The 20,664-nt window shown below is 43.7% G+C and overlaps 2 protein-coding genes and 1 non-coding gene across 15 annotated transcripts in view; all 3 read left to right on the top strand.

Annotated features, from left to right (window-relative positions):
• The window catches only part of EEF2K (eukaryotic elongation factor 2 kinase), a 37,430-nt gene extending 20,204 nt beyond the window's left edge, over positions 1-17,226 (top strand). For 8 of the 12 annotated variants that reach the window (XM_068908244.1, XM_009683375.2, XM_068908241.1 and 5 more), the window contains 13 exons: positions 529-700; positions 2,491-2,640; positions 4,340-4,472; positions 5,145-5,272; positions 5,892-6,093; positions 6,367-6,434; positions 7,198-7,275; positions 8,111-8,173; positions 9,432-9,566; positions 10,867-11,055; positions 11,473-11,597; positions 12,995-13,173; positions 13,865-17,226. In XM_068908244.1, coding sequence (XP_068764345.1) covers positions 529-700; positions 2,491-2,640; positions 4,340-4,472; positions 5,145-5,272; positions 5,892-6,093; positions 6,367-6,434; positions 7,198-7,275; positions 8,111-8,173; positions 9,432-9,566; positions 10,867-11,055; positions 11,473-11,597; positions 12,995-13,173; positions 13,865-13,974 — 1,732 coding nt within the window. In that variant the 3' untranslated portion in view covers positions 13,975-17,226. Of the gene's footprint in view, positions 1-220; positions 390-528; positions 701-2,490; positions 2,641-4,339; positions 4,473-5,144; positions 5,273-5,891; positions 6,094-6,366; positions 6,435-7,197; positions 7,276-8,110; positions 8,174-9,431; positions 9,567-10,866; positions 11,056-11,472; positions 11,598-12,994; positions 13,174-13,864 lie in introns of those variants that run through there. The other 4 variants (XM_068908249.1, XM_068908248.1, XM_068908247.1 and 1 more) reach the window with 2 other exon arrangements.
• Positions 17,227-19,827: 2,601 nt separating this feature from the next.
• On the top strand, positions 19,828-19,909 carry TRNAL-AAG (transfer RNA leucine (anticodon AAG)). The gene has a single exon. It is a non-coding gene; the product is annotated as a tRNA-Leu (tRNA).
• Positions 19,910-19,973: 64 nt separating this feature from the next.
• Positions 19,974-20,664, top strand: part of POLR3E (RNA polymerase III subunit E) — a 30,462-nt gene continuing 29,771 nt past the window's right edge. For both annotated transcript variants that reach the window (XM_068909071.1, XM_068909072.1), the window contains exon 1: positions 19,974-20,103. The gene's annotated coding sequence lies outside the window, so the exon portion shown is untranslated. The remainder of the gene's footprint in view (positions 20,104-20,664) is intronic.

Genomic DNA, 20,664 nt, shown 5'->3' with positions numbered 1-20,664 from the left:
TTACTAAATCTTTTCTTCACTCTTGAGGCATCTGTGGATTAAAGATTTGCATGTCAACAAAAATTAAAAACTACATCAAAGGAATAATTCTAGGCGGCAGTTTTCCTTCTGGGAACACTGGGGGTTACTGAGTAGCCACCCGTGGGTATTGAGAAAGCAGCAGTCCTCCCTTATCGTCGGAGAGGATTGTCTCCCCTCAGTTGGTGTTTGAAAGGCCGCTCCCTGTTGTTTTCTGCTGACAGCAATTGTTAGCAATTGTAAGGAGGAAGTTCAGAGTACAAAGAGGAAGTCACAAAGGCATTTTGGCAAGTCCCAGCCATTCAAATGGGATGTTCCTCCTTCCCCGCCCCCAAACCCATGCTTTGCTTTTCAGCTATAATAGCTGTCTGGTAAGTGACATAGGATCAGCTCCTCGCTGAGGACAATGCTGATCTCACGGCCTGGCTCTGTCCATGGAGGCAAAGAAATGGGGAAGATTGAATTAAATGCCCAGTTTTCCTTTCATCAACAATTTGATTTGTCTTTCAGGAAAAAGCTGTCCAACTTCTTACACACGCAGAACTGGAAAGGTGCCTATAACTATGTTGCCAAGCAATACATAGAGAGCGTAGGCAGGGATGTGTATTTTGAGGATGTCCGACTTCAGATGGAAGCAAAACTCTGGGGAGAAGAGTACAACCGGCACAAGCCACCAAAACAGGTACATTCAAACATCTTGCTAAGCAAAAAATCAGTCTTGATCCTCTAATAATTTTAGAGGGGATTAGCTGTTCAAATTCCATTTAAGTTAATTGCTCAGATAAACTCTTCTGCCCATTAAATGGCAGTTGATTTTTTTTTTTTTAATGAAGTAAATGCAGAAATTGCTTTTCTCATCCAAAGTCACAGGCTGTGTGTTTGAATGTCTGACTGTTTTCAGCTGTTGACTCAAGACCAAAATAAAACAGTGTTTGGATTGCTCTTTTAGACATTTGCCCTGCTGCTTTTCAGATAACCAGTAGTGTCACAGAATTCATTGCCAGCAGCAGTCTGAGCAATCACTTAACTGTTAGTGCTCCTGGAAAGGTAGATGCTGAAGTCTTGTAAAGGTATCTGGGCTGGCATTGATTTTTTTCAGGAGAGCTGGGAACCTAAATGACTTTATGAAGCTGTCCTATGCTGTCTGAATGCAGCTTTCTGAGCACTGGTCAAGAACTTTCCAAAAAATGACAATGATATGGCTTTGTTTCTTTTAGGTGTCTCAGTGGGAATACTAGCACGCTGTTTAAAGTGAAAAGCGTTCAGTAAGATATATGAAAACTCCCAGGCTCAGGGTAGCAAGAGAAGTCCCTATCCTGTGTGCCGGGGGTATGCATAAACAGACAGGATGAGGGAAGAGGTAGTTCCACTGCTATTCTAACTGTATTTTTGGGGTCCGTGCTAAGCATTCTGTATAATCTTGCAAATGTGGCTAACATAGCTTTGCACTTCTTCATGACGGTAAGCTGCATAGCTGTTGGTCAAAGCAGATCGTTGTGTCCTGGACAAAAACACCTCCAGCAGCAATCAGCTTGTCAAAGGACAAGAATTAAAATGCAGGGATGAAGGACTATAACTGTCACTCGTTCTCATGAGGCAGCTATTCCTCTTCCTTTACCGTGTACCGTAATACAATATGTATTAACGTAGCTGTCAAGTCCCTTTAATCTGCTGCTGGTACTGACTGCCTGACTGTAATTGTGACTTCAAATGAGTGGAAGAGCAGGCAGGTAGGAAAGATAACACGCTTGCACCGTGGGGACTAGGGTTCTGCTTTTCGCTCTGCCACAGACTGTGTGACATGCGACAAGACGCTTGGGTCAAAAAGCATGCCTTAAAAATTTAATAGCCAAAACTAGTGAGTGTTTTTGAATATGTGGACTACGTGCATTTTCTTACATCTGAGAGTTGGTTACCTGCGTCGTAGCAACAGGGTGAGGTGTAGGGTGAAGCGCACACAGAGGAATGTAGAGGAAAGTTTTAAGTGCCATGGGAAAGATATAAACAGAGTGAGGGTTGTGATTCTCTTTAGGAACATGTCCGGGACAGGGGGAGGAGATGAGGCAGGATGCAGAATGTCTGAATGGTAGAAGGTCTTCAGTCGTCCTCTGAAGAGCTATTTCTACAAGTTACTGCACATTCTGCTCGCTGGGTACAGGCTATTTGCAGCATACTCTTAAAGTACCCACAAAAATGAAATAGAAAGCCAGCGTTTACTAGCAATTTTGCAGAAGGCTTTGTCACAGAAATGAGTTTCTGTGACTGCTTTTGAAGTTATTGTTTGGGATTTATGGAATTCCCCCAATAACTTGGGAAGCAAATGACTTCCCCTGTGCCTTTGTTAAACGGACAGAACTTTGCAATTGTTGAACTCCTTTCATTAGCAAAGTTTTCACAGCTGGAGAAGTCGCACATGCTTCGATCTGAAGACAGTATTCTGTTAGTCACTGTTTACCTTCCTTCCCTTCCCAGGTGGATATAGTACAGATCTGCATTATTGAAATGAAGAACAGGCCTGGAAAGCCTCTCTTTCACCTGGAACATTACATAGAGGGAAAATACATCAAATACAACTCCAATTCTGGATTTGTGCGAGATGACAACATTCGTCTTACGCCGCAAGTGAGGCTTTCTTTAACGTTTTCCGTAGTGTCTGCTGCAGGGAATTTCTTGGCTGTGCCCAGGGGTCTTGCATCGCTGCCAAGAAAGGAAACTGCAGGCTTTCCAGTACAATGCCAGATTAATTTCTGCAGTATGTGCTTTCCTTATATGGGGCCTGCTCTTTCAAGCACTGAGTACTTTTTTATTGCATGTTAGTGTCTGCTGATTTTTAGTTAAGTTGAATGCACTTAATGCTCTTTAGGATCTGTAAGCCCTTTCACTCTAATTACAGTTGCAGGTATCAAAACTTTTCAGAGTCACTTCAAATTAAAGGCAGGGAGGGAGCTCTTGCATATTGAGTACTAAGTAGTCTTCTATTACCTCAGTGTAACATAGAAGAGGAGAAGGGCAGATCTGCACCTTGTGTAAATACGTGTATACTTTATTTGCATCTAAGGATCTAGTTCTTCAGATAGAACATTTGAATAGGTGAATCTGAGATTGATTATAGAAATAAAGCTGCAGACTTCAAATGACTGGGAGTTCTTGAATCTCACAGAAGAACTTGTAAAACCTTGGTCAAAAATGCAAAGTGATCAGCATACCAAAGGAAACTGATTTTGCTGGGGTTTTTTTTTTTTTTCATTTTTTGCTGTTTTTAAGGTATTTGTCAGGCTGCTTAATGTAAGCCGAGGATTCATTATTCTGGGCTGTCTTTTGTACACTGAATCAGTACTGTGCTTTCACAGGTTGGGAACAAAATGTTCTGTGAGATTTGCTGCAGTTACAATGTTTGTCTATCACCACCAGTCACCTCCCCCAGGCCTGGCAGCGCTTTTCTGGAGGCCTTCCCAGAAGATTCCTAATGTCTCAGCTTTATGCCAAAGGTTTTCGGTGGTGTGTTTTTGATTTTTTTTTTTTTTTTTTTTAATATACCCAACATTCTTAAAATGCAGCATTTAAAGAATACAAACATACATTTCAGTATCCCATACAGGAATGTAGAGCCAGATCAGCCGTTCAGGGGGACCTCCCAGAGGGAATACTAAGGGAAGGAGAATTCTGGGGGATGCTCGCATTTTCCTTTTGCAAAATCTGGCAGAGCTTTGCCCATCTGTAGAAGGAAGCAGTGTCCCAGAGCTACTGAGCTTAGAGATCCGCAGGCACAGCTGGGATGTTTATGCAGAAGTGATTCTGTGCTGGCTCCTGAGCCTACTGCTGTTCTCCCTCTAGTTCTGTTCTGCCCAGAAGTTCCCCATTTCTGAAGGTGAAGGCTGCAGGGGAAAACAGAGGCCCCCTGTACAGGAAGGAGGAAAAAAGTAATCTCCTTTTCATTGCATGCCCCTACTGCTACGGTTCCCCCAACCTCTCCCAGCTCATGAGTTGGGGGCGGGCTGGAGAAGCAATGCTATAGACGCAAGATACTCCTTTCCATTTGGGAGATCTATGTCCAAATATCCTTCCCCTTTTGGAAATGGGGAACAATTACCCCTCCCCCAGCAAATACTTGGCATTGAATTTAGCCACTCCAGAGGAAACTAGACCTTCTGATACTGTCTGCAGGGCAACATTCTGTGAAACAATTTGCCAGGAACTCTCAGTGCTTCCATTATGCCCTGAAGGTTACAATTAAGGGCCATATCCTGCTTGTTTGACTCACGTATTACTGTTTTCATTAGGTCAAGGGAGAGTTGTCTTAGACATCTGTGGTTCCTTGCAGGCCTTTAGTCACTTCACCTTTGAGCGCTCAGGACACCAACTGATTGTTGTTGACATCCAGGGAGTCGGAGATCTATATACAGACCCTCAGATCCATACGGAGAATGGTACGGACTTTGGAGACGGCAACCTAGGTAAAGTCAATTATCCTGCTTCGCATTCTGATGGATGTTCATCTTCCCGTTCCAGCTGTCTGCTGAGTACCAGTTGCATGGCAGCTGTCACGCACTGGCATATTTAAAATGGGAGCTGGCCTTGGCTCTTATCTGTTGGCCTACTCTTAGACCAGCCTGCAGCTTCCTGCAGTGTGAGAGCAATAATCTTAGTCTTTAATTTCCTTGTCACGTTACAGGAATGGATCCAGCTGCGTGTAGAGAGATAAGTCTTGCATACTTTTGAAGCTCCAAGTGTGCATACATGAAGTTGTTCACAGGACACTGCAAGTTTTGTAAATAGGGTTGAACTTAGGCATGTGTTTCTCAGTGCTGCAGCCAGTTTCATGGATTATTATATGCTGTGCGCACATAGCTTTTGAGATCTTTGCAGACTTTGAGGAAATGAGAGCATGAACAGCAGGTCTTAAAACAGCTATGTTGAGCTGTGTGTCTAGGAAGCGCTTTCTGTTCTTTCTTTGGCTTCTTAGAATTATTAACGGTTAATCTTGTCTTTAAATTCACATAGCATTTTAAAATACCTCAGTTTCTTTTAAGAAAGTGCGTTGGGACTTCTCACTTCTATTCAGTAAACTATCATAAAAACTTTGGGTAAAACCTTTCTTCACTCTTTTTTTTTCCCCAATGCCATAGGTGTTCGAGGTATGGCCTTGTTCTTTCATTCGCATTCCTGCAACAAGATTTGTAAAAGCATGGGGCTTGCACCATTTGATCTCTCATCCAAAGAGAGAGATGCCTTGGATTATAATAACACATTGCTTGTAAGTGCTTGATGAAAAAAGTGTAATTAAGCAATATTGCTGGTTTACTCTAAAAGCCCTGTAAATAAAACTCAAATATGGTATTTATATGGCAGATAAAGCCATCTTAATAACAAATGTTGCAGTTTAAAATACAGCACCCTAAAGCTGACTCATCCGTTCTTGGCTCTGAATTCATGATGTTTCTTTAATGAATAGGGAACCTTGTAACGCGTATGTATATTTAGGAGCAAGTAGATCTTTGAATGATGAAATCTTTAGTTTGAAGGTCACAAAGCAAGTAATTTGGGGAGGAAAAAGAATCAGAACTGCTTATCTTCAACTGATCTCAACTTCAACTGATATTGATGGGACTATGACTGCAGAATTTAGCCTAGTCTTTGAAAGAAATTTAGTCTCTCTAAACAGAAATCCGCTGACTGTAATAATGCTAGAATTTCATATTTTTTTGAAGGTGTATGCTTTTTTTAAAGCAAATAAATATGCATACCTGTGTGTACTTATACCCCCCTTCCTTTGTAGAAGACCCCTAATAAACATGGATGCTGGCCTGTGCACCATACTTAGAATAAAGGCAGGGGAAGCATTATTGACGTGATTTTTCTCTTGATTTGCCAAGAAATCCGCTCAGACAATTGTGCGCGGCACAGAGGAAAAATGTGGAAGCAGCCGGGTGAGAACGATCTCTGGTAGTCGGCCTCCTCTGCTTTTCCGCCTGTCTGAAAACTCTGGAGATGAAAGCATGAGCGACGTGGCGTTTGACTCTTTACCCTGCTCACCTTCCTCAGCAACACCTCACAGCCAAAAGATGGACATGCTTAGTGAGTGAGCCTCTCATATATCTTCCTAATAGCTGAGCATTTGGCAGTGACCTCTTTTATTTTTTCAGTTTTAAAAATCTAGCATGTTGTATTTAGTCCCAAATACTTGTCTTCCAAAGAATGCTTTTCATTTGTGTTTAAACAGTAATAAAACTCATCTCTTTGAGATACTGCTGTGAAAAACTATGGTAAAAGTATATATGGTATGATATCTGGAGCTTTCTTCTCAAGCATGTTATTCTTAGCATAAGAAGCAAATATTTTTCTTCCTAGATTGGCCTGTGTTCAACGAAGTAGATAACTTGGTTCACAAAGACTATGATCAGCTTGATAATCAAAGGGTGAGTGTCTTTCTGACAGAAAATGAGATTGCAGTTCCTTAATGAATTTAAAGGACTACCAGTAGGCTGTGTTCAGTAAAGGCACATAAAGGCTCTCTGCCTGCTTTCAGTACTGTAGGTTCCATTACCTATGTGCATCTGTTGTTTTTCCTTTATTAGAAACATTTTGTTTTAAAACAGTCTTTTTTTCTTTTTTTTTTTTTTCTATTTTCCCTCCAGAAATGTATTTGCATCTGGTGTATTTTAACAGATAATACAGTGTGTATCTGTTTCCTTGCCTGCATGTTGTCTCTCTGGAGCTTGCGCCAACTTTTGTGGTGTGAAAGATAAACAGAATCCCCATTGATCAGGTCTCTATGAATACTGGTACTGTGGGCTGTTAGAGAACCTCCCCTGAGGAGACTACCCGAAGCATTCCAAGGTCATTCTCCTACACCAGGGCCTTATTCCAGGGGCTAACAGTTATTATTTTATCTTTAGCTGGCTACTGATGCAGACTGAAAACTATGTTAAGTGGACCCTCGGTCTGATCTTGTATGTGAGTCTTTGAGCTCTAAGTATCTGAGAGGGAACATAAGGTTGTACTGGGCCTTCTGGGTCATGAAGTCCTGGTCTGTCACAGCTAGCGCAACATACAATCCTTTTCATCCTGTAAACCTATATATCTCATTGAAGCTAGCAGAAGACTTGTCTTGTGGGAAATGTCAAGCTGAGACCTTTACAAAGGACAATGTTGATGGTGTGTTGCTTTGTTCTTCTGTAGGATTTTGAAAATGGTGGAGACAGTGGATATCCCAGTGAAAAGAGAAGTGAGCTAGAAGATCTGGATCATAGAGAGAGGGTAAGAACTTAATTCAGGGTTAGCAGTAGGTTGGACCGCTTGTTCATACTTGAAGCAAATCCATAGAAAAATCTTTTTTTTTTTTTTTTAATCCTTCTTGACCGAGACTTTGTGAGTGGAGGAAATAGTTGGGAAGAAATTTCCACATGCTGCAAAATTACTTATTCATCTTGGGAACGTTAATGACCTTTTTACAGGAAAAAGACTATTATAATGAGGAATTTAATTTCAAATGTTAAATTTGTTTGCATGCTGTTGGGTTTTTTTGAAGTGTTTTGTATATATACATATTATAACCAGTTTTTGTCGTATGGAATCCATGAATATGACTTACTTCCAGACTCTTTTACCCTCCCTACCTTCTACCTTCTATGACTTTATATAGCTTGAGATATCACAGAGCTCAATGTTACAGTCAGTTAACAACGTCCAGCTTTGGAATTCCTCTCAATCAACTGGTTACTCCTTTAAAATACAAATGTTTAAGAAATGCTTCTTGACCTGAAGACTGTAACTCGATATTTAACTAGTAGAGAGGAAAGAGAATACTGCTTCCAGGGATGCCACCCCTTTTGTATGAAGAAATCACTTTTGAGGGGGGCAATGTATTTATTGTAGAAATCTAGTTTACAGGCTTAAAGCTTGGCTGTGCGATACTTTTTTACCATTTCAGCACAATTTTTTAAATCGGAACATCAGTGAGAGAAGAGAATCCAGTGGAAACTATTTTCATTATTGTTGCTATTAATTTTGCTGGATAGGATAGTCCCGAGGGGGTGACTGGCACGCATCAGCTGCTGTAAATTAAGTGATGCAAATCTTTACATTAACATAGGGCCATTCAAACAACAACCGAAGACATGAACCCGATGAAGACAGTTTGGGAAGCTCTGCAAGGGTAAATAAAGCAGCAATGCTCGTAGACAATGAGTTTACCCCTCTGCTTGTACTCTGTTAGACTCATCTGCCATCTAACATCACATCACAACATCAGATGTCAGTTTTCCTTCCTTTTCAACTGCAGAATAATATTTCTGTTAATAACAACTTACCCCTTTATGTTCTTTTCTTTTTAATTTTATCTTTAATTTTCAATTAAACAAATGCTCTTGTAAATAAATTCTGTCGCCTTCATAAATGATCCCTAGTGTAAATTAATAAACCTGCATGGGTTCCTCACTCTTTCATGTTTTGATTTTTTTTTTTTTTTTTTCCCCTGCTTAACTAGATGATATATCCTTTTTGTGCCTTCTTTATGGAACTGTGTCCTATACACAGTTGGATGACTTCTTTTTAAAATTTGCAGTGTTTGAAATGTGTGATGATAGCTATTTTCACTAGGTATATTGGCTGGGGAAAATTAAACCTGCTTGTATGGGTTTACAAAATATAGCTTCTGTGGTAATTAGTTTCTGTGGCTAAAAACAACTCTCTTCTGCAATAAAAGAAAAAAAATTGACAACAGTGAATAATTTCATTAAATGTGCTTTTCAGAATTTCCTTGTAATTATGTATTGAAATTTCAGGAAATTGAAAGAGCTTTAACAGTCCAAAGATCAGTGCCAGTAGTCTGCTGTATTGTTTCCTCCTTGTGCCTCCAATGACATTCATTTTGATAGCATTCTTTTCAGCGTTTCCCATCCACTCATGATTTTTAAAAGTAGTTTATTATCGTTTGTGTTGGACTGCCTGAGAAACGCTAATAGATGTATCTGCCCTTAATCTTCTGAATTGTTACTGAAATGCTTTTCATTTTTCTAGAACTGCTGAATATACGCAGCATTTTAAAAACAGAAACACTGACCAGAAAAGTCTGGGTTTAATTTTATGTGTATAAGTGGCCTCAGCGCTTGCAGTGTGACTGTTCAGGTGCTCGTTTTCATACGTACCTACCTTTTGGTTCAGGACTTAAAGATGATATTGGATATTTGATGTAGGGCATGGAAATGGAGAGCTTTACTGTTGTTGTTTGTTTGTTTTTAGTGAATAATAGTAACCATTTATTCAGCTATTAATGTGACTTTTGAGAGCAGTATCTTAATTGGCCATATTTACTAATAAGCAGTAGTATTAATAGATGTTAATATGGTTCTCCATATGAATAATTTGAAAACTTTTCATGTCAGATGCAAACGATAGTATATTCCCTGTTTTAGGTCAGTGTGGAGAAATGGAATCTCTACAATTCTTCCAGAGTCCACATCCACAGACCATCCTGTGTTGCTCAAGAAATTCAGAGGCTCAATGCATTAGAACTTGAAAAGAAAATTGGGAAGTCAATCCTTGGGAAGGTAGGATGAATCTGATAATTCTGTTCTTTCCAACTGGAAAGAAACATCTTAGATAGGTTACTTACGTGATGTCTCTCTGCATTAGTTATTCACACAAGCGAAAAGAAATTGTATGCCTATAGCCTCATGTCACTTAATCATATTTTATAAAGGAAGTCTGAGCTCCGTAACCCATGACTTCCTTGTGCTCTTGGACTTCCAACATCTGGGCTCTTTTGGGAAGGACCTTGCTGTTGATTCATCTGCCTTTCCAGAGGCAGCAGGCAAAGAAGATAGAGCGTGGTTGATGTGATGTGCCTGAGGCGTATACATTGCAAGTAGGCCTGGCTGGGCTCCTGATGAATGGTAGCACAGACCTGCTCTTTCTACCCTAAGCTGCCCCAGACCATTCAAATGTGAATTAAGCTTGGGCTTAGGCATGGGCTTTGAGTCCACGCTCAAAACATGGCGTAGACCTTCCCAAACATCTTGAGAGCCCTAGATGGTTTCCCTTGCTGTTTGAAAAGAAACCTGCCTTTCTTTTGGGGGACAAAAAAATCAAAATCCAAATGCATGTTCGAAATGAAATCCTTGCTCCCATTGAGAACAATGGCTGGTACCGTGATCTTACCTTGGATAAGAGACCTTTGCTTTCTGTGTTCCAGGTTATTTTCCTTCCTGTGTGGGCCCTTGCTGTACAGAAAGGCCTATGAGCTAGGGTCACTGCAGTTTGCCTTCCTGGCTGGTGCGTTAGGAGGTTGCAGACTGTGGTGCCACCTAGCCGTGATGCCCTTAATTACAGCTGCCTCCTAAAAGTCTCTGAGGCCCTAGCAGATATGCTGGGACAGGCAGGTGCCCCCCAAGACCTAGTGCTCTGGTGTGGCAGCCTACTGGGCACAGTTCAGGGTGCAGTGGTGTGGGAAGATTGTGGGGCAGCTACTGTCTTGCTGAATTAGGTCTTTTATCTCCAGTAATCAAGTTTATAAAGCTGTATGTGTCTGTGCTTACAGAACTGGAGAGCCAGCTGCACTGCGTAAGCACTGCTTTTTGCTTGTTGGACCTGTTAAGGCACGAGTCAGGCTCCAGGTCCCCGTGTTGTCTGTCAAGCTAGGCCTCTGCTCAGACACAGCTTGCCCTTACACGTGCATCTGTGGCCTTGCTTCGCCCTGTATACCTCTCTGCAAAGCAGAGAGTTAGCTTTATGCAAGTAGTCACCTCAAGGAGCTATTTTCGCGTCTAAGTAAAGTACGGGCACAGGGCTTTTGAGGAATTGGAGCTGTACTTCATAGTAGTGTATCTTTTCTGTATGATTGCGTTCTAGGTTCATTTGGCCATGGTTCGCTACCACGAAGCTGGGCGTTTCTGTGAGAAAGACAAGGAGTGGGATCAAGAGTCAGCTCTGTTTCACCTGGAGCATGCTGCAGACTGTGGGGAGCTGGAAGCCATTGTTGGGCTGGGACTCATGTGCTGTCAGCTGCCCCATCACATTCTTTCTGAGGTCACCCTGGAGGTAAACAGAAAATCATAGAAAATACCGAAATCCAGAACTGTGTTCCTTCAGAGAAATAGCATAAGTATTGCAGGAAATTAAGACAAAACGAACATAGTTATGTGTTCTTCTGTAGCCACAGCATCAAACATTCCCTTTTATGGGAAAATAGATGGCTTTGATGTCGTTTGAACTACGTACCAGAGAAGCTGCCTGTTTGTGGTTTTGCCAGAAAATCACTGCATAGCTTTGGGAAGCTTTTTTTAAAGTGATCTTTACTCTTCAGCCCCGCGGCTGCTTGTGGCTGGGCCTGCTTCTCAGATACGTTAAACACCTGCGGCAGTTACTGACGTGGAGAAACTGCGTTTACTGATAGAGGAAGGAAGGGATGGATTTACTTGGCAACAACCATTTTAGAGGTTTTGTTTGTTTTACTAGGACACAAAGGAGAACAGAAGAAAAGGATTTGATTACTTGCTGAGAGCAGCAGAAGCTGGAGACCGGCCTTCCATGATTCTGGTAGCGAGGGCGTATGATACAGGCGTAAATCTTGGTTCAGGCAGGTACTGTGCATGACTGAGTAACCTAACCTGGTGGTACTCCCACACAGAAAAATAATATTCACTGCATATTTTTCAATCACGTGCAGATCTGTTTATAATGCTGAGAAGTGTTTTAGAGCTATTTCAAATTTACCACGGTGTGAGTAAGAGCAGGGCTTAGGCCACAGTTTATCAACAGTTCTGCTGCTGAGTATCTGCATGTGTATCTTATCCATTCGCATGTTTGAGGTTAGCCCTGATACTGAGACAGTGGTTGCACTGTGGTGTACAGTTTTTTCTGCTCTGAGGTGGATGATAAAACTTCCCTTGGCTTCAGTGGGAGTTACATCCTTTAAAATCCTGGGATGAGTGGAAAAAATGAACCCAAGAGGTTCTGTCTGAGATGTAAATACTTTGCAATTATTTTTAGGGTACTACAACTGCCATGCCTCCTGCTAAGTGATTTTTTTGAAAGTACAGTTTTTAAAAAGTGGGGTTTTTTTTCTAATTAAGTTTCGAAAGAAACCAAAGAACAGTACAAATAGGTGAAGCTGTAAACTGATTATAGGCAAGGCACAGTCAGATGAATGATGCATTTGTCACAGTTGCAGTCTTTCACTGCTTCTCATTATAAAAATAGGAATGGAAATTTCACAGACGCATAGTCTTAAAGTTGAGGATGTTGCTTTTAATTAAGGAAGATTTTAAGTTTTAAGACTCTGACTTAATTTCTGACGGAGAAATAAATTGTAATTTGCTAAAAGGCTATGCAGTATATTAGCTTGATTTTCTTTTTTTTTTTTCTTTTTTTTTTTTTTTTTTTTACCATTTTAGGTGAGTTTTAAAAAGGGGACATACTAATTTCCTAAAGTACCAAATATAACAGGTGATGATAGCAATTTTTCTCCTTTTGTATTGTGGCATGGCTTTGTTATTTACTACTTTTTAATGTTTTGCCCACAAGAATAAAACTCTTGACAATGGTGAAATTTAAAAATAACATTACACTTCTAATTGCAATACACTGAGCATTCTCAAGATGAAAATAATTATTTTCAAAATATTAATGAAACAAGACTCTGCAACCTCAGACTGTTTCTAAATAAGTTATCTTCACAAACAAATGCCAGGCCAAAACCATACAGTAACTAACAATAAAAGCTCAGACTCTGGAGCTCAGCAGGATGCTTCAGTCTGACGCGTTCTCATCTGTGATCGCTGCGTAACGTGATCCCAGCCTCGTTTGGTGTAATGACCTGAGGCTACGATGCGGTTAGTGAGCCTCCATGAGAACATAAGCTTTCTTGGAGAGCACCGAGGCTCTGAGGAGCTGGCGCAGAATTGAATCCTGAAGCTCCGAGACAAAGTATTTGTGTTTTCCCAAGGCAGCTATCTTCAAAAATTATTCTTCACTTCAGAGCGCAGGATTGGAAGGAGGCGCTGTACTGGTACAATGCTGCACTGAACATGACTGACTACGATGAGGGAGGTGAATATGATGGTACTCAGGACGAGCCCCGGTATCTGCTCCTGGCCAGGGAAGCAGAGATGTTAATGACAGGAGGATTTCACTTGAACAAGGATCCACAGAAATCGGGTACCTGAGTCCTCGTTCTGGTTCCTGCAATCAGTAACCCTGCTTTTCCTCTCTACCCCCTCACACGTATCCCGAAAATGCATTTCCTTGTTCAGCTGTTATAAAACATGTAGAGAGGGTCAGCGTCCTGATTTTGTGGATGAAGCTGCAATGACCCCAGGTGATATATAATGCTGAAGACAGTGAAATAGGAGATTTTGCTGATGCCAGGGTAGTAGGTGGTGCCAGCTCCAATCCTGTGACATGCTGAGTCCCTAGCAAGCAACCTTTGCTCCCTGTGAGGCCGCTGAACTGCAAGTTGCTGCTTGTAGTTTGAGTTACAGCTGTAACTCCTAGGCCCTACGCAACGCTGTCTTAGCTGTTATGTAATCTGCGTGTCAGGACCTATAAGTCTTACAGTCGTCTTGGGGACTGTTACTGACCAGTCATATTTATGATCCTTGTAAATACATTAAAGAGCCACGCTACTGTCGTATCAGCGGTCAGTCATATAACTTAAGAGTTGAAAAGCAAAAGCCAGGTTCCCAGGGGATGTAACTCTGCCGGTGCTAGTAAAATACACAGTTACACCCATAGTTCCGGCCCGGTAATCTGACCTCAGTTTCTCTTTTCATGCTTCAATCACTTCAGGGCAAAGAGTTGCCTTTTCTTTGCCCTGTCACCAAGATTCTGATCCTATTTCCTCCTGCAGGTGAGCTGTACACAGAAGCAGCAGAAGCAGCAACAGAAGCCATGAAAGGCAGACTGGCAAATCAGTACTACCAAAAAGCTGAAGAGGCTTGGGCAATGATGGAAGAATGACATTGCAATTATGCAGTTCTTGTATATAAAATTTTTATAGACTTACTATGTGTGCCGCTAAAAAGATGTATTTTTATGTGCTGTTACCAGTTTGTGTTTTTCATATTTTAGTTTTCTAACTTTATTTTGAGGGAAGAAATCCAAATATAGGTAGTATGTAGGGAACCATAGTGTACTTTTACCTATGTTTTAAAACTGTAATGCCGGTATAATTGACCTTTTATATTTTTTTTTAACTGTTAGAACCGAGGGGCCCGATTTGTTTGAGAAAAATTAGACTATGTCTGTTTACATTGCACACGTCCAGCTTTTTACACAGCAAACGATCAGTGTGTTCACATTTCTCTTCTCCCTGCCTACAAGATAAAAATACATTTTCCTACATCCACATCGTTTCTTCATTCTTGGTGTAGCTCAAGTTTAGTTGTTGTCCTTTGCATGTAAATGTATATTTTCGATTTAAGCATGTAAAGCATGCGACCGCTCATAAGAAGTGGTCCCATTCTGTCAAGCTAGTGTTCTTTGGTTCTGTTGATATTCTTCTCAAACCAATTCTAGATCTAATCTTTACAATTTGAAAATAAAAAAAGTTGCTTCTAATTGGCACCCTGGATATTCAGGGTGGGATATGTGTTTTATTCATCACCAGCAGTGCATATTTTTATGATCAGAACATCACTAATGGTTCTGATGAGGTGAGGCATCCAGCTACCCCTCTCATTTCAACATTTGTGCCATATAATAGCCTAGTTGTATAAAATCATAATGATTTTTTTGTCCAATGATGTACAGTAACAAGATCTGTAACATATTCGTAGTATGTAGTTATTTTTACAGTGCCATCTCAATTTGCAGCAAAGCTGGATCCTCTCACTTAAAATGAGAATTCACTTCCCACCATTTCTAGAGGGACATTTGAAAAGTCTAGAGAATGTTTATTCACCTGTTTCTGTGTATAGAAAATAATTTATCTAGTCTAAATAATTTCATGTGTCTGATCTGCTGTCTCATGGTTCAGGAAGTCATTTCACATGATACTGTTTGATAGATTTGAGCTGATCAGTGAAGAATATACACATAGCTTTACGAACTTCCAGATTATACCGGATAACTTATTAAATACTACCCTATCGTACAAAGCTGATTTTCTGTGGTATTAGAGATTCATATTCTGGAGTTTTGCACCTACATTTTAGCATCCTCTCTTACGGTTTACAACTAAATTTCCTAAAAGACCTCTCCTCTTCACAAGAGACTGAGAATTGTTGTAAATGTCAGTTAGAAGAAAAGGCGCTTTTGCTGGTTACAAGGAGAAAACATTATTATTCCCAAACACTTGAATTTCTGTATCCTGTTTACATGCTCCTAAACCAGTAATGGGAAGACAAATACACCACGGTGGTTGAATTATCATTACACAGAGAGAGCTTTCTTTCAAATTCAGTATTATATCCCAAAGCCCCAGCACCATCTATACAGGTGTTAGGGAAGCTGGCCCTATTACTTGGTCTGGGTTAACGGTAGTGTTGTAGGAGAGGAAGATTCAATCTTTCTGCCTTCTTGGCCATGCAGTGCCCTGAGGATGTTAGATTGGTGTGAATAAGGGGCAGCCGCTATGGAGTGCTGAATGATTGTTAACGCTCACCAGCCTCAGTCTAGTAAAGCTAGAAATAAGTAAGCTTAAAATTAAGCAGACGGTTAGTGCAGTTGATACCAGTGGGACCCTTTTTATGCATATCCAGTTGGAAAACGCAGAAGCAGTCCAGGGAGCAGAAGTCAGTTCTCCCACTGACTTCCCCCTGTGACTGATGCGGTCACTGGGCTCCAAAGGTGTGCACCCTATTTTACTCTCTTTCTGGCAAGAGGATCTTGAGTTACTTTTTCTAATTGGTAGCCCGTCCTTACGGCAGTAACAACTGTCACTGCCTGAAAGAGGTAATAGGCTGGTAATTAAGGAAGTGAGATGGAAAGATTTGAACCCTTTCTACAAGAGAAGAAAAATGATCTTGGATCTAACGCTTCTGGGTAGGTGCTTCAACCACTGGGGAGTTTTTGCAATGAGTGGCCTTGCAGCTGCCATGTCTTCTGGCTGTATAACGGAGGGGACGAGGGGAAGAAATGTTCATAACTTCTTTTTCTGGGGAGGAGAGGAGCCTGTTCCGGAGAGGGTGTCAGATACTAGGTGAAGCTTTTCACCCATTAGGGAGGAATGTCTGATTTCTAGACCTCAACTGGGCTTAGGTAGATAATAAGCTAGGTACTAAAGTACTCAAATTCTTTGGACCTAAGATGCTGAAATTGAACCGGAATTTGTAGGATCGCAACGTATGTGAATGCTTTAAGTGCCTATCCACAGTTCTGTTTTTAGGTGCCTAACGCCTCTTTTGGATGTGACCTTTTGCTCTTTCAATTCATAGCCCTAAAGTAGCAGCTTTCGATGAAAGGTAAACGTGTCCTTCCTGCCCTTCCTCTCTGCAGACAGTTGAACAGTCAGAGGGTTTTGTGCAGGACTGATACAGTGCAGGCACTATAACACACCCAGACAAAGGATTTGTTTTCCCTGTAAGGTGTTGACGCCAAGTCTTTGAGATTTGCTTTAAGAAAGAAGCACGTGTGTTACAACCCTGCCAGCCTTGTAGGGAGGAGAGGAGATTGATTGTGTCCATCCAAAATGTGAGTAAAGGACTTTGAGTATAATTATTGAAACTCTTTGACAAAGTTTAATTTGCTAAGTTCTGTAGTTGCGAGAGTTGCTGACAGTTCTCTCTAGACCTGGTGTGTAAATGCTTGGAAAAATATGATTAATATTTTTATTGTAAATGTTACTTTTTTAATGACGTAAACTGCCTTCTGTAGTAAGGTGGTATCATATTTAGCTATACGGTCAGTAGGAGTTTGAATGATTTAAAAACGAAACTGGTTTACAGAAATATGCGCAACTTATTTTATGACACTCTTGAAGAGAATATGTATTTGACAGACTTTTGGAATGATATTGCTATATGCTGTATTTTTAATCTATTCACAATGAACAAATAAAAATTATATTTTTAAAAAATTTGAACATAAATTTGAGTCTCAGCCCTGCAAAACTTACCCAGATGCAGCGTTCCTGGGGTAAGGACAGCGAGTTGGAAGCCTTGTTTGTGCGTCAGACGTGCGAGTACTGATGGCTTGCACCACTTAAGTCATGTCGTTCACTTCATCTGGATTCATTCTGGCTGGTCAATAAAGTTATTTTTTGTCACTTTTTTCAGTTGAGTTTTGGTCATTGCCTTTGGGGGGGTTCTTTTTTGCTCTTGCTTTTATTATTTGCCAAAGTTGAACCCTACTAGTGCAAGCTCCCAGAAATCCTCTGTGTTGTTTTTATTATGCCATCCCTGATCTTGTGTACTTTCAACAGTCAGAACTAAATAACCAAGAGGAAATAGCTAGATGCATGCCAAGAAAATGTTTTCCTGAAGACAGCTAATGGTTAATGTGATGTTTTATTTGCATTCTGTTACATCTGCAACGTCTGTAACTACTACAGGATACGACGTAAGGACCAAAGCGCTCACTGGCAGGGCTGTTAGAGGCACCTTTATGCCTCCAATCTTTGCCTAGCCCTGAGGAAAAAAAAAAAAAAAAGCAAATATTTGGCCTGGATGATTAGAGGTGGGAGAGTTCTTGTAATGGGTACAATATCTAACGATACACTGCCATCTTTAGTATGTTTATTCCCTCTTCTGTACAAGAACAAACTGTTTGGATACTAGCCCTTCTCAACTATTGCAACTGGAGCCCTTACTATTGCTTTTTTATTGCTTTAATTAGACAGGTATCATTTATTATACCTGTATAGTTCAAACAGCACGAAATCTTTCTATAGCAAAGACACTTTGCGATAATGGAATCTCCTAACCCAAAAGCCCCAGTGGGGTCTCTTAAGCCAAATTCACTCCAGTGTCACTAAGATGAAAAACGGTGAAATTTGGCACTGCCAGTCTTGCGTTTAGCTATAGCTGGTGTCACCGAGAGTTGGAGCCTTTGGCAAGAGGCACAAAGCAAGTAGGGATACCATCCTTCAGCAGTCACGGGAACGATGGACACACACGTAGAACTGAAGAGTGCAAATAAGAAGACCGGCCGTTTCTTAATCATGGCTCTGATGTGAATCTCTGTTTGTTTTTTTCTCCACAGGTGTAATTCCAGTTCTGTGAGTAGAGTAACTCCCGACAGACACAAGTATAATTTAGGTGGGCCAAATCAGAACTTCTCATCTGAATTTGAGAAGGGAGGATTACACTTGAATCTCTGATTGGATTCTAGGCTGGTGCTTCTGGGGGCGAGTCGGGCTGTTTTCTGGTTGAAGCTCAGGTGTGTCTCATGTGCCTCCTCCCACCGCTGGGGACCTGGATGTTTCGTGGGACGGGCTCACGGGGGTTCCCACCCATCAGACGTCAGCTGGCCCTTGGTGTGAAAGGGATCAGAGTACGGGTGGTAGGTCCTCTGCTCTTCGCTGACACTCCTCTGTCAGGAAAGTGGTATAATTATGCAGGTAGCTTGCACTATATTTGAGTTCTCCAGTAAATTCACTTTTGTTTTGAATTTGAACATTTGAATACATTGAAAAAAATCCCATCACGATCATCGTGCCTCACGCTGGCCCAGTGAGCAACCCGGTGACCCAGCTGCCAGCCTAGAGGTGGGGTCTGCGCTCCTACCGCCTGGAAGCGGCACAAATGGCTGAGGTGAATGTTCTTGGGCACAGGGCTTTCCTTCACCGATCAAGAGAACGGAGGGTGTGAAAACGCAGCAAGAGGAGGATGCCGCTCACCACTCCGTGCGTGCTGCTGTTGCTGAGCGGCGTTTCCAGCAGGACTGCCACCCTGCAGAGCCGCCGAGGTCCCCGCGAGGAGGGCGGGCGCCATGCCGGCCGGCCGGGGACAGCCCAGAGGCTCCAGGGCTTGGGTGGATGGGTCGGGGGGAGGGATGGACTGAGGTCTCGGGAGTACTCCGGCAGGTTTATTCTTTCTATCCCATTTAAGCGGGCTGCCATAATCACAGAGTTAAACCAGGCTGCATGAAGACTTTGCGGCCTTACTTCGGGAAGGCTGGAATTCTTTCCCGGACGCCGTCCTTCAGCTCTAACCAAGGGCCAAGAATAACAGTATTTTCCAAGAAACCTCACCAGACCTTCAGGCAAAATGCGGACAGAGGTTCCCAAAGGCACCTTCATAAGGTACAGGGCCAACTCAGATGCGCTCCTACCCCTCGTCCGCAGAGGAGCGCATCGGTGCAACCCTCCAGGCCCTGCTGCTCTGGCCCCTGTGTTGCAGCACGGCGAGGGAAAAGAAAAATCCTAAAAGTCTAAGCTTTCACTTTTCAAACTAAGCGAGCTCGGACTTTGCAGCAAGGAAAAGATAAAATGTATAACTTGTAGGTTTAGCGGTGCGCAGGCGAGGCCCGAGCGCCGGCGCGCTCGCTGCCGGGAGCAGCGCGGGAGCGCGCGGCGGCCACGTGGCGGCTCAGCGCTGCCCGGGGGGGGGGGGGGGGGGGGGGGGCGGCGGCCCTGCCCCCTGCGCGGAGCCGTCCGCGGCTGCAGGCTGCCGCTGCTCGCTGCTGCTGCTTCCGTAACAGCTCTCGGCGCTGCTGCAGCCACGGCTTCGCTACAGGAGCGCAACAAAAAAAAAAAAAAACAAGTCTTTTTGGTTTTGGACGTGTAAATGGTGTGTAAGGAGAGCGGTTGCTAGGACCAGCTCTTGGAAACGTGGGGGCGTCTAAGAGGAAGAAGAGAAAAAAAAAGGGAGAGCACAAAGAACCGGGCTGTGTCTGTAAGAAATCCCCTGCAGAAGAAGCTGGTGTCGCGGCGGTAGCGTGGCCGAGCGGTCTAAGGCGCTGGATTAAGGCTCCAGTCTCTTCGGGGGCGTGGGTTCGAATCCCACCGCTGCCAGCGGCTCTTTTTTCTGCTCCGCTCCGCCGCGGCGCCCCCTGGCGGGCGCGCCGCCCGCCGGAGCATTGTGGGTAGGAGGAGGACCGCGCTCCCCACGTGCCGGCCGCAGTGACACCAACATGGCCGCCGCCTGAGCGCCGCGCACCGCCACCGGGGAACCGGCGGCCCTGCTGCCCGCGCCGGCCCTCCGCCAGGTAGGCGGCCGCCGCGCCCCTCTTGCTGCTTGGCGGCGCCCCGCGGGCGGCGGGGGAAGGGGAGGCTGCTGCGAGGGACCGGGGGGGGAGGGCCGCGAGCCTCTCTGAGGACCTCAGACTCGCCACACGTAACGGGGGAGGGGGGCTGGGCGCGCCGGTTTGGCGTGAGCCGCGGCCGCCCCGGGCCTTTCCCCACGCGGTGCCGGGGCGGGAGGCTCGCGGGTGGGCGAGGAGGCGAGAAGCGCCGGCAGCTGCTCGCCGCGGCGGGGGGTGGCGGGCGGCGCGGCGCGGCCCGGCGGCGGCGGGACAGGCCGCCCCGCTCCGCGCCGCCGCTGAGGCGCTGAGGCGAGGTGCGCGCGCGCCGCATGGCGCCCGGCGGGGCAGCGCTGGCGGCCGGCCGTCCTGCGCAGCCGCTGGCGGGCGGGCGGCGACGCGGGTAACTGGGTCAAAACCGCGATCGCCGGGAACGTTTGGGAGCTGCTTCAGCCCTTGTTGGCCGCTTCCGTTGTGCTGCGCGCGCGCCGGGGCGGGGGGCGGCCGGGCTGAGGGACCCCCGCCGCC

Source organism: Struthio camelus, chromosome 15 (assembly GCF_040807025.1).
Source record: "Struthio camelus isolate bStrCam1 chromosome 15, bStrCam1.hap1, whole genome shotgun sequence".
Taxonomy (NCBI): Eukaryota; Metazoa; Chordata; class Aves; order Struthioniformes; family Struthionidae; genus Struthio; species Struthio camelus.
Note: the sequence above shows the minus strand (reverse complement) of the source record. Positions and strands in the feature narration are given on the sequence as shown.